Source organism: Macaca thibetana, chromosome X (genome assembly GCF_024542745.1).
Source record: "Macaca thibetana thibetana isolate TM-01 chromosome X, ASM2454274v1, whole genome shotgun sequence".
NCBI classification, from domain to species: domain Eukaryota; kingdom Metazoa; phylum Chordata; class Mammalia; order Primates; family Cercopithecidae; genus Macaca; species Macaca thibetana.
In genome coordinates this window covers 92,996,229-93,010,080 of record NC_065598.1, presented here as the reverse complement: position 1 = coordinate 93,010,080, position 13,852 = coordinate 92,996,229, and the positions used below count along the sequence as shown (strand labels likewise).

Here is a 13,852-nt window from a genome sequence, read left to right as displayed (position 1 = left end):
TCTGCTATCAAATATTAGGGCATACTATTTAATTTTTTTTAAGAGACAGGGTCTTGCTCTGTCGCCCAGGCTAGAGTGCAGTGGTGTGATCATAGCTTACTGTAGCCTAAAGGAATGCTCTTGCCTCAGCCTCCGCAAGTAGCATGAAATCAGCTAATTTTTCAAATTTTTTGATGGGGGTGGTCTCACTATGCTGCCCAGGCTGGTCTCAAACTCCTGGCCTCAAGTGTTCTTCCCACCTTAGCCTCCCAACTAGCTGAAATTACAGGTGTGAGCCATTGCACCAGGCCAGAACCTATTCCTTCCACCTAACTGTATGTTCGTACACATTAACCAACCACTCTTCATCCCCCTACCCTTCACCTTTCCCAGTCTGTGGTAACTACCAATCTACTCTCTATCTCTATGAGACCAACCTTCTTAGCTCCTGCAATATGAGTAAGAACATGCAATATCTGTCTATCTGTGCCTGGCTTATTTCACTTAATTACCTCCAGTTCCATCCATGTTACTTCAAATGAGAGAATTTATTTCTTTTTTACAGATGAATAGCATTCCATTGTGTATATATACCACATTTTCTTTATCCATTAATCTACTTATAGACATCTAGGCTGATTTCATATCTTACCTATTGTGAACAGTGTTGCAATAAACATGGGGTACCGGTATCCCTTTGATATACTGATTTCTTTTTCTTTGGATAAATGCCTAGTAGTAGAACTGCTGGATCACATGTAAATACCTATGGTTATATATAACATATCTATAATTGCTGACTGAGGTATATATAAATACCTGTTGATTGAGTGTGTGGTATATATTTAAGTATAGTAAATATATTATCTATAAATATATATATTTTCATGTGTAGTACTGTGTGGGTATATATAGATATATTATTGATATCTACTTCTTTCCAAAATGTAAAAAGTCATTATACATATTGAACAAAGAAAATTTAGAAAACAAAATTCTGGTAGAAGGCAATCAAAAAGTATTAATAGAAACAAAATGAGCTGATTTAAGAACTGGTCTTTTTTGTGCTATATATATATTTCAAATTACAATACAAATGTTTAAAATGTTATTATTCCACATTAAGCTACCTGTTAGTAAATATGCTTCTAGTCAGGAAGCTGTATTTTTAAATCCAAAGATAAATTCTTTAGAAGAGCTATTAGCAGAAAGTTGCCATTACAGTTGTAATTTGTGTGATTTTCCATCATACTATACAATTTTTTGAAAACAATGAAAGAAAATAAATAATACAATATAATCATAGTTTGTCTTCTTGTATTATTTTGCTCCTTGGACCACAAACCGATACAAACTCGGTAAAATTAAAGAAATATGTTGAGGATTTGATTGACAATACCCGACCGGCTGAGATGACCAATGCCCAATGTTATTCAAAGAATATTCTGGGTTTTATAGATTCACTATTTTTAACTTAAAAGGAAACTAACAGGTTTATATAGTTTGTAATAAACTTGAGTAACATATATGAAGTCCTTACCAAAAGTCCTCAGAGTTACAGAATGAAATTACTTCAGTGCAATTTCAAGTATAAGATTTATGGTGTACTTCTCTTATCTAAGAGGGAAAATGCACTTCTTCATGCACATAATCTCACCTTCAGCAAATATTTCCTTGATCTTCTTTTCTTTCACTTTTCAACCTCTTGCAAAAGTAGATAATACTTACTGACAAAGCTATTTACCCTGAATTAAAATCTCAGAGACATTTTTATTTCCCACATCCTGTTCCTCACAGGAGCCATGGCTTGTCCATTCTAGCCCTTCAATGATGCTGTACTGCTTACCACATCAAGACTAGACTCCTTAGCCTGACACTGAAGTCTCAGAGATACCTAGCTTACTGCTCCAGCCTTAGAGTCAACCATTCCCTTCACCTGTCCTAAAACATTCTGCCACTTTGCCTTGCTTATGTCGTTTTCTCTCTAGAAAGCAAACCTCTTTTCCATGTCTGTAAAACCCTAACCTCGTATTTCACCTTTGACCTCTTCCATGAAGCCTTCTCTTATCTACCCATTCAAAAGTACTTTCCTCCTCATCTCAACTACAGGACATTATCTCTTCCTGCAGCATTTCTCACATGCATCCTTATTTTATAACACATTTGTGTGTATGCATATATACACACATTTTTCTCATTTACTATATTTTTAACCACACTCAACCAAAAACTCTCACAATCATTGTCATATAACCAAGAGCCCTATAGTACGGTTCCTTTGCCAACAATATCCACTTAAATGTTTATCAAATGAAAGTACAAACATATTATCTGATTAGAGAAATGAAAGCTTTAATAACGTAGCAGTGGTTAAAAAAATGATGTAAGACAAAATAGGTTATTAAAATGTAGTATGCTGTCAAATATAAGCTAATGGAAACTATTTTCCAGCTTTTCTTATATCAGTAAACAAGCAAAAAATACTTTTATGAATAATGTTTACAGATTCTTTAATCTTTCCATTTAAACCACATAGGCAAGAAATAATCTCAAAGCAGTTATAAATCAATTACCTTTGCTTGCACTTTCTACATGTTCCAGTTCTTCAGGAAATTTTAGGATATCTCGGTAATTTTCCTCACAAATGTCAGCAATAAAATGCATAAGGGTTGTTTTTTGATCCACTGATTTAGTATCTCTGATCTGGAAGAAAACAATAACACATTTTTTAGTAATTTTTTAGTAAATATATACTTTTTTAAACAAATGAATTTATTATAACCCATTTAAAATTTTTTTAAAACTTTGGGGTTGGTTCTTAATGTGGTCTAGTAGTGGTGCTCTAGATTTTAAAAGGAGCTCCATATTTTAAAAGCAAGTAAGATGACCAATAAAAGTGCCAAATTAAACCTTAATCTGTATTTTCAAAAATGTCTAAATTATTGTGGCAAAATGAACTATTCTTTTCAGGAGAGAAGAACATTCATTTAAGTATTGATAATAGCCCAAATTACCGTGTGCTTATTTTATCATCATTCTGTTCTTTGCTTTATTATAAAAATATGTTCTTAAAAGTTATATTCATTTGTGAGATTATATTTATTTCTAGCCATTGTTGATGTAAATTAATGTAAAGGAGCAAGCACATTTTACCCTCCTCTACTTGCATGGACCATCAGAAAAGAATTCGCAAGGTTGTGCTTATCCTGAGTTATTAAAAAAAAATCTCACCATACAATCCTGATAATATGAAAAATTTTATTTGCTTACATATTGTATTTCCTTTTCAGACACACAACAAAAGAGATGCCACAGTTAGAATGGTAAAAATCTTTAAAGCATAGGACACACAAAAAAAGAAAATCTAGTGCTTTAATATAATTCTCATACTAGACTAAGCTGCAAATAAAATCAAGGATTTACTTAGAAACAAGGCATAAATACGGCATAAAGTATCAAGTTTTCTCATTCTTTTGGATGTTTTAATTCTATAATCCTTAGATGATGGCTTTGTCCACTGATGTTCATACTGATTTGGAGTTTTTAGCTTTAAGGATTACTCTGTTTAGAATAAATGAGTATTTTTCACAAACAGGTTTATAAAAAGGCTGTACAGGATATTTAGGTAATTACAGAGTAAATTAATCCTTATTGTTTTAGTGACTAAGAAAGAAAAACATAGCATTTAATAAATCAGGCCCATACTGGATCTGTTTTGTTCTACAGGTTTTTAGCAACTATTTACATCTCAATGATGTAAACAACTTAGAAGAAATATTAGTCTCAAGGTTCCAACCAACCAAGCAGCCACAGGAGGCATAATGTTGATAGTTCACGAGGTCACAATGATTTCTTTCAAAATTTCTGGGATTACTTTATCCCACATAGGAAAAATATTTAAAATTTTACATTATCATGCTGATCTACTGAACACTTACAAGTAGTTTAAGGTAGAAATGACACAACTCAAGGATAAGCTGTAAGAACAAAAAGCAACACAAACCTCAAGGGCAATTTTTCTTAAGTAAGGATAGCAGCTGTAGAGGAATCAATGGGAAGCTCACATTCCTAAAGAGAGGTCTTTACCTGGGACTACTGTGTGATATGTTTACAAAGTGCATCGTTTTTAAGAGTATGCCAGGTATTCCAAATAAAAAGGAAATTAACATTTTCTTTTTCCTTAGAAGTTCACTAACTACCTAAATCCTAAAATTCTGAAAACATTAAGTGCTTAGAAAAAATTGCAGGTACATCTTCCGAAAGGAAAGGAAATTCCTATGTATTTTATGGACTCTTTGGAGACAAAAACAGTTTGTTTTTTTAAAGAACACAATTCAAAACAACAAAAACCCACCTACTTTTTTAGGACATCAAACTGTACAAGTACACTATAGTTTACAATAAAATGCACATGGCTAACACTGGAAAAGAAATAAAAAAACAGAAAAATAGCACTGTGCTCATATGTCAATTTTATGGGTGATTTTTTTTCTTTGTCACATGTGTTAGATTGTTTTGTATTAAAAAACATTTCAGTTTTTGGCATGCATACTTATAAGAGCTTAATTTTCAAAAATTGTATTTATTAATAAATATTTATTCAGTATCTGGTCCATTAACAATCTGATTTGTTACAAAATTTAGGAGAGTTAATGGTTACATTTTAAAAAGATAAATAAAGCGTAACATCAGTTAAATGTATTAGCATCTTTGATGAAATGATAAAGACTTTTAGAGAGACTCTGCATGTATTTTTTTTTAGAATCAGAATATTCCCTTCAAAGCATGGGCAAACATGGCCAAATGTCTGTCTTGTCAAGTTGAGAAATATCTTAGTTGGTCTGGGAGACAAGCTGCTTAATGTATTGCAATATTTGTCTTTTTTTTTTAAGAAAAAATCTCACACTGAGAGACCATTTTAATGGTTCAAACGGGCAGGAAATCAAAACAAATGGGTGGTCTTTTAAATCTTTCTCTATGTGTGAGAGACATTAGATCAATTATTTAAAATATATATATATAATATTTAAATATTATGGAAAATATTTTTTACTTATTGAAGCTTATGTACTTTATATTATCATGCCTTCAGTCTCTCTTACCAAGTCTATGCCATTCACACATTAGCCATTGTATCTCTCTCAGGCCCTATTGCGTTGTTCAATGTCAGCACAGAAGGCAACTAAGAACATCAATTCTACCGGTTAAAGACATTTATCCAATAATTTGCTCTTCTAAGTGTACTAGTTGGATATATACATCTCTTGGGGTAGAACAATCTGAGTATGTACAAGTCATTTCCAAAGTGTTTGAGTTAGTTTACTAAGAAATAGAATTGATTTCCATTTGATAGCTGTTTAATATGAAATCATGTTAAAATTTTACATTAACATGAAATATCCAATTAATAGTTGCCTAGATTGCCTAAGTCTTAGTGGTGGTTATACTGTATGCATTTCAAGGTTTCCTCTAGCCAGAAGCAAAGTGCCTTTTTGCATCCTTGTATGTGTTTTTCCTCTCTCCAGCCATGACAGGCAGGGAGAGACACATATATGACTTATTTTTATAAGATGCAAAAAGATGAACAAAATGGCCACTCTACAATCTTCTTTTATATATCTTCAAACAATAAAAACACAAACAGCAGTTCTAGAAATGGGAAATATTTGAAAAAGCTAAAAAAAGTTTTATGTTATTTTAAGAAGCTGAGTTATCATCGGATGATAATGAAAATAAGACAGAGTGAGTCACTGTATCAACTGATCAGGTGCAATCAGTTAATAAACCATATATAGCAATTTTAATTGTAATCATCTGACCAATATTAAATGTTCCACATAAAGATTAATAACTGAATTTAATTTAATTCTATCTACCTAATCTTTAATAACTTTCTAAAATGGTACATGAATACAAAATACCTTTAATAGGACACTATTTCTATAGCTAATTCTGATCATCTCTTTTTCCTAGTAAATACAAATGCTATATTATGAAAGATACTAAATATATTTTATATGTTCAAGTACATCTCCAAAATTTAGTTAGGTATATAGCAAAATTTGTCAATAACTAATTGACACAAAAGAAATTTCTTTATTCCAAATATCCTCATTCAAGCTTGAAAATTTCTTCCATCTTGCCATGTCTTTGAAATTGGGCTGTTTGAGTACACAGAAACCAGCACACAGCCAGAGAGCCTCAGACAACATTTTAATGACCTACGTCAGTCACATTCAATCTTTCTGTGAAGGACCCCTTCTGTAGGTAATTTTCCCTTCTGCTGAGATGTAAGCCTATTTCTTCTTGCTTTGTCCTCAGTGGGAACTGAAAATAACTGGTCACTATGCTGTACATAACAACCTCTCACAGAGTGAAAGTTCCCTTCTCATTCCCATCCTGTTCTCCAAATAAACAACTGCAGTTAATTTAACCTAACTGCATAGATGTTATTCTACAAATGTTTAATTTCTCAATGGTAATTAGAATCCATTCAAAAGATCCGTTGCAAAGGCTCCTGTCATCTGCTGGAAAAGCAAAGTTCTTGATTTTGCATACAAGACCCTCCTTGAGCTGACCCTTGTCTACCTTTCTAACCTGCCTCCTGCTGCTGTCTGCCTGATTACAACTGCTTAAACGTACCACGCAGTTTCATGCCACTGTGCTTTTGCACCAACAGGTCTCTCTGTGTAGACTCCCTTCCTTTTTGTTCCTTTTTATCCACCAAGAAAATAACTACTCGTATTTCAAGACTACTCAACTTCCACATCATTTCTGAAGACTTCTTTACCTTAGAAGCAATTAATAACTTTTTTTGGCCATCTTCATTCAATGTAAACATTTCAACACAGTAGTCTCTCACACTCAATATGAGATCTTACATGGCTAGAGACTTTGCTTTGGTAATATTTTTGAATCCATGGTGCCTAGGAGGATGTTAGAAAATACTAGATAGTTAATAAATGTTTCAGAATGCAGATTCTTCTTTACATGAACTCCAACTTTTGTGGGCTATAGAGCAATACTCCTAAATTTAATTCTATACTTATTTATATATATGTATGTGTACCTGTGTGTATATATGACCCCACCACACACATAGAGGTTGACTACAAAGGCCAGACTTTTCCAGAACACATATTTGCTAGAGTTAGGTGCAAGTGAATGCCAGAATAAAGTTATAATTTGTCACTCAGGAAATGGAGCACCGTACATTTTTTTAGGGGAGGCAGGTTAGGAGCAAAGCAAATATGAATGGAGAAGTACATTCATTAATCCACTGTGAGCTGAGGACTGTGCTGAACGCTAGGGATAAGAGATAAATGATGCATGGTACTTTTGAGGCCTTAAGCTTAGAATTTAGTAGAAAATACAAAATTATACAGAAAAGAAACGACATAGGAGAATAATTTGGTGGCAAATGTCAAGGACTGATATACTTAAAATGATAACTAGGGTATGCGTAGAAAAGAAAAAAAAAGGGCAAATTCAAGAGAGATTGTAAGGAAAAACAGGATTTAGTCAGTGAATATTAAGATGAGGGAAAGGGAAAAATCAAATACTCCAAAAGTTTTAAGTCCCGATGATTAAAAGAATGTTGTATCATGTCCAGAATGAGGGGAATAACTCTAGAGTAAACTGGCTTTAGGAAAAGGATAGCAGCTCAGATTGTAAACAGAAGTGTTAGCTATGTGAAGATACACTATGAGAAGACGGTCACAACCATTCCATTCTCTTTGCTTCATTTTATCCTATATGATTCAGCCTAATTATGGTTCTTAAACATATATATGATCATGTCATTCCCTTCCTTAAAAAAAGCAAATGGTTCTTTTTTTTTTTTTTTTTTTTTTTTTTTTTTTGAGACGGAGTCTTGCTCTGTCACCCAGGCTGGAGTGCAGTGGCCGGATCTCAGCTCACTGCAAGCTCCGTCTCCTGGGTTTACGCCATTCTCCTGCCTCAGCCTCCCGAGTAGCTGGGACTACAGGTGCCCGCCACCTCGCCCGGCTAGTTTTTTGTATTTTTAGTAGAGACGGGGTTTCACCGTGTTAGCCAGGATGGTCTCGATCTCCTGACCTTGTGATCCGCCCGCCTCGGCCTCCCAAAGTGCTGGGATTACAGGCTTGAGCCACCGCGCCCGGCGCAAATGGTTCTTTACAACTCATGTAATAAAGTTCAAATTTCTAATCAGAGTAATTATTAAGCATAGATTTTGGATTCAGACAGAACTAGGTCTGAACCTTGACCCTACTGTTTACTACTTGTATGACTTTGGGCAAGTTACACGAATACTCCATGTCTCAGGTATCTTACCTATAAAATGAGCATTAGATAAGCACCTGTGTTCATAGACATGTTTGTAGAATTGAATAAGATAGCGTATTATCATGGGCACCATCATCATCCAGATAAGAAGTGATGAGAGCCTACCTTAGCTTCCCATCACTATAAACTAAAAATCCCTCTGTTATCTGGCTCGTTGTGATCTTATCTCTAGCTATTACCGTCTCTCAAGTTCCCACACTCACTTCAGCTACACTGGATACAAGTACAGAGCTTTCTTGTCTGCTTTGTTCACTTTTATATACTCAGCATCTAGAAAAGTGGGTAGCACACAATACGCACTCTATCTGTATTTGTTGACTGCACGAATGGATGAAGATTTCCACCCATTTACTTATGTTCCTCCTGACCTCAGCACACTGTTCTTCCTTCCTCAGGCGATAATATCCTACTCCTCTTTTAAGGGGTAGGAGAACCAACATTTGTTGCCTATGTATCATGTGCCTATAACTCAAGCACTTTCATAAGTGCTTTTTTTTTTTTTTTTTTTTTTTTTTGAGACGGAGTCACGCTCTGTCGCCCAGGCTGGAGTGCAGTGGCCGCATCTCAGCTCACTGCAAGCTCCGCCTCCCGGGTCTATGCCATTCTCCTGCCTCAGCCTCCCGAGTAGCTGGGACTACAGGCGCCCGCCACCTCACCCGGCTAGTTTTTTGTATTTTTTAGTAGAGACGGGGTTTCACCGTATTTAGCCAGGCTGGTCTCGATCTCCTGACCTTGTGATCCTCCCGTCTCGGCCTCCCAAAGTGCTGGGATTACAGGCTTGAGCCACCGCGCCCGGCCCATAAGTGCTTTTTTTTAAAAATCCTAAAATCAATTCAGTGACTTAGTTATGAATATGCCATTTTTATAGAAAAGATATAGCTCATAAGTTGTTTGATCTAGTTCCCACACTTAATAGGTGTTGGTGCCAGAACAAAACATGGCAATTTATGCACACTTCAAATTTAAGATATACTTACTGGATTGAACTGTCATGGGTGAAGAAGATGGCATGTGTGTGGAAAGGAAGGATCTTTCAGGGAGAGTGGTAGTTACTAGTAATAAACCTTTTTCAACTTCTCTGAATAGAATTAATAAATTCTGGGCCAAACGTGGTGGTTCACACCTCTAATCCCAGCACTTTGGGAGGTCAAGGTGGGCAGATCACCTGAGGTCAGGAGTTCGAGACCAGCCTGGCCAACATGGTGAAATCCCGTCTCTACTAAAAAACAAAACAAAACAAAAATTAGTCAGGCATGGTGGCACATGCCTGTAATCCCAGCTACTCAGGAGGCTGGGGCAGGAGAATTGCTTGAACCCAGGAGGTGGAGGTTGCAGTAAGCCGAGATTGCACCACTGCACTCTAGCCTGGGTGACAGAGCAAGACTGTCTCAAAACAAAACAAAACAAAACAAAACAAAACTACTAAATTCTGTCTTTGTTCTCCGATAGTGGTTTCTATATACTCTAATTATAGAACTTATTCTACAATATATAATTTTGTGTACACAACTAGTCTCACCCACCAGATTGTGAACTGCTTAAAAATGAGGACTATATCAATTTTATTCAGCAAATGTTGAATGAATAAATTATTTAGACAGGCCAAAAATAATTAGGGTTGATTTGATGTTAATCTTTGGTGACCTTCAAGCACTGCTTGAATACAGTGCAAAGGATTCAAAATTAAAAGGAATGGGTAGTCAGAAAGAAGAGGTAATGTGAACAAATAATTTATTCCAAATATTGACTGTGGATAATAACCAGATAATACAGGAGGCAGCAGAGCCAGCAGCTGGAAAATGGTGAGGTTAGTGACAAAAGTTATTCTAATTATTGTCCCGAATAAGTTCAGCATAATTAGGCCTGAAGGGATCATTCAATGGAAGAAATAAGAACGAAAAATCAAGAATTCATGAGCATTTGCTACTTCATTGGTTCTCAATCTGTGGTCCCTGGACCAGCAATATCAGTATCACCTGGGAACTTGTTAGAAATGCAAATTTGGGGGCCCAACCCCAAATCAACTAAATCAGAAACTCTGAGGGTGTGGTCCAGCAATTTGAGTTTGTACATACTAGGGGAAAAAATTCTGATATCACCTCTAGGTGATTCTGATGCATGCCACTAGGGAGACACTAGGCTATTTTCAAATAAATTTCCAGGCAAGAAGATGCTTAGCAATTGTCTATAGCTTGCCTAGGTCCTCTCACAATTGCTTTTACATATAAAAAGTTGAAGTGTCAATGTTTTCAATGCTTAGTGCCAATTTAAAATAAGAGAGAAATTATCTAGCAATTTGTGGCATCTGAAGGACAGACTTGCTCTCAGTGTTCTTGATTAATTCACATAAAAATGAGACTCGTTGGTATCATAATCTATCAGCTACCTATCCAAAAGTAGATGAGACAAACAGTATGCTCCATGCTGTGAAGATTCCAGAAACATTGCTCTTCAGTGTCCTTCATCCTTCACCTAAAACTGTATTGAAAAAATACTTAAATGCTGCTATAGTATGTCTTATCTACTATGTATCATCAGAGTGACGGACTAGATAGCCTAGCAGATTATTTATGCCTTCCAACTCCTGCTCAAGCAAATCTGCATTGTTGCTTACATATTTACTCAGGAAGTTTGAATCAGATTCTGAAATTGTAAGTTGCAGACATCAGGTTTCAGTGCTTGCCATAAAAGTTCTTGTATCTAAATAACCTAATGCCTTGCTTGACCTCTATGCCAAACAGTTTACATGTACGAAATCAGACTATGGTGGGTGTATGTAAAGAAGAGAGCCAAGGGAGGAAGCTTCATTCCTGCTCCATGGCACTGGCATATGCTGATACTGCATTTCATTTGTCATCATACTCGTTTCGGGTTGAAGACCAAGAGTGAGAATGGGGCTAGGTTCATGTGTTACCATACATTATATAGGAACAAAGCAGCGGACCTTGGCTCCTTGCCCCAAAGCAATCCTGACCTCAATTGCGGAGTGGCACCGGAAACAGTTATCTTGACAGGATGTGCTGGCTCATGCCTGTAACCTCAGCAGTTGGGGAGGCCGAGTCGGGTGGATCATCTGAGGTCAGGAGTTTGAGACCAGCCTGACCAACATGATGAAACCCTGTCTCTGCTAAAAGTACAAAATTAGCCAGGTGTGGTGGCACATGCCTGTAATCCCGGCTACTTGGGAGGCCGAGGCAGCAGAATCACTTGAACCCAGGAGGTGGAGGTTGCAGTGAGCCGAGATCCTGCCACTGCACTCCAGCCTGGGCAGCAAGAGCAAAACCCCATCTCAAAAAAAGAAAAGAAAACAGTTCTCCTCTGGAAACACGCAAGAATGTGTGGGAGGAACACCTGGCTTTCTTGCATGAATGGCTGCAGAGTGTAAACTGGTCTGAGACAAAAACTGATTTTTGCATAAAGAGTATAAGAAATGAAGTAGCAAAGAAGCATGGATATCACTAAAGGAAATGTTTCTGCACACATTAAAGGAAGACTATCTTTAAAGCATATTAAAACTTAAATGTGAGAGAAAAGTTCAAATCTATAGAGTATCTGAAGGAAGCCCTTTTGGATCTCCCCTTTCCTTTGGAATTTACATGAATGGCCATATGAAGTTCAGCAAACTTATCAACAGGTCCTGTACTCGGGGAAAAAAAAATTGCCTAATCCTTCTGTGTCAAGGAAACATTCCTAACACATAGCAACATCACGCAATACACATATATAACTGTCCTTGAAAAGAAAAGAAATACTGAAACTCAGTGAAGAGATCTGGTTGAGTCAATGGAATAAAACCATCTAAACTACCAATAAAGTCATATAATTCAACTTTTTTAGTGAACATTTTCCTTAATCATGGCTTCCTTTTTCCCTATTATATTTGTATATTCATGGAACAGTTAATATTTAAGCAATCATGAATGCTCCAGTGCATATATCAAAACAGCTACTACTGCTTGCCAGTCTTGATACAGCACATGAATTCTAATGTTAGTCTCCTTTATTTAAACAAAATTAAGTTCTGTGCCCTCTGCCAAGGGTTGTTTACGAATTATTGCTTTCTTCAATACCACCGCGCACTGCAGTAACATTGAAAAAGATAATGTATTTTTAAGGATTGCAATTACCACAAAGACATTAGTTCTGTAGCTATGACCGGACAGGTTTAATACATGTTTTCCCAGCTTTATTTCTAAATCTGTCACCAAAAATGCTTTTCTGGGCACTACATGACTAGGGCTGACACTAATTCAGCCAAATACAATTTACGGTGGAAAGAAGTCTTTATCCTTTATGTAGGCCTGATAGTCCTTTTTTACACCCTTTAGTTTGGTATTATAATAGTATTTCCAACCAAAAGGAAACAGATAATATCAATTGTATAGTCAAGCAAATTAAAAGTTTTACACTTGTTAGCCTAATTTATGGTAGCAATCTGTGAAAGGAGAGCTTAAACTTGAAACCATGACAACATTAAATGGAATAAAGATTCATCTCAATTGCCACCTTCCAGACCAGCAGGGCATTTGTGCTGTTAGTTTCCTATACAAGACAAATTCTGTTTCCTGCCCTTCCCGCTCCCCTTCTCAGCATTTTCCCCTCCAGCCCCACTTATCCAAGGAGAATGACCTGCATGTGCATTAGCCTGCATTGCCAGGACCAGTGGCAAATTAACCATCATTTGTACTCACTGGTTTTAGGAAAGGCCAGAATGAATTAATGAAATATGTCTATACAAAGAAAAGCTGTTCTGGTACTTTCATATGCTTTTAATCATCCTGTCTATAGTTGGCTTACCAAATAAAAATTCTTCTGAGAATAGTTTTAATAAAAATCAAATTATTTAAATTGGTATAGGAATAGTTTACAAGTACGAATGTTTGTTGGGGTTAGATGTTTTCTTCTCAGACACGGGTTAAGCATGTAACTAAAACTTTTAACTTTTATTGTCATGAGCATTTCACTTAAATTGTTTTATATGTATGAGGTTTGAGAGTAGATGGAATAAATTTATTTTTATGTACATAGCTTCAGATTGTCACTACCACCAAAAGAGTCCATAGGACTCATTCGCTCTGTCTATACACTGTAAATAAATAATAAATGGCATTTAGAGGTTTAACCTTTAATAAATGACATTAAATGGCACTTAACATTAGTGATTTTAGCTATTTATGAAAAATTTTGAAGGTCTAAGACACAGAATATCACAAAAGCATAATTAGAATTCAGCATTGAGAAGCAGCTGTTTAAGAGTGAGGTATTTAACCATGTTGATGTTTCTAGCTATATTCATCCATGCTGTGTATTAGTTGACGCTATAAATATTATTAATTTTAGGTCTATTCTCTCATTGAACATTTTCAGTGTCTGGTTTCCATTTTTTGTGGGGGAATCACTGTTTTGGATATAATTACAGATAATGCTGCTATGAACACTTTTTTTTTTTTTTGGAGACAGGATTTTACTGTGACCTAGCCTGGAGTGCAGTGGCACAGTGGCATGATCACGGCTCACTGCAGCCTCGACCTCCCAGACTCAGGTAATC

At 35.9% G+C, this 13,852-nt stretch overlaps 1 protein-coding gene across 6 annotated transcripts in view; it reads right to left on the bottom strand.

Moving 5' to 3' along the window:
* DIAPH2 (diaphanous related formin 2) overlaps positions 1-13,852 on the bottom strand; it is a 912,659-nt gene that overhangs the window by 452,602 nt on the left and 446,205 nt on the right. For all 6 annotated transcript variants that reach the window (XM_050775145.1, XM_050775147.1, XM_050775146.1 and 3 more), the window contains one exon: positions 2,553-2,682. In XM_050775145.1, coding sequence (XP_050631102.1) covers positions 2,553-2,682 — 130 coding nt within the window. The remainder of the gene's footprint in view (positions 1-2,552; positions 2,683-13,852) is intronic.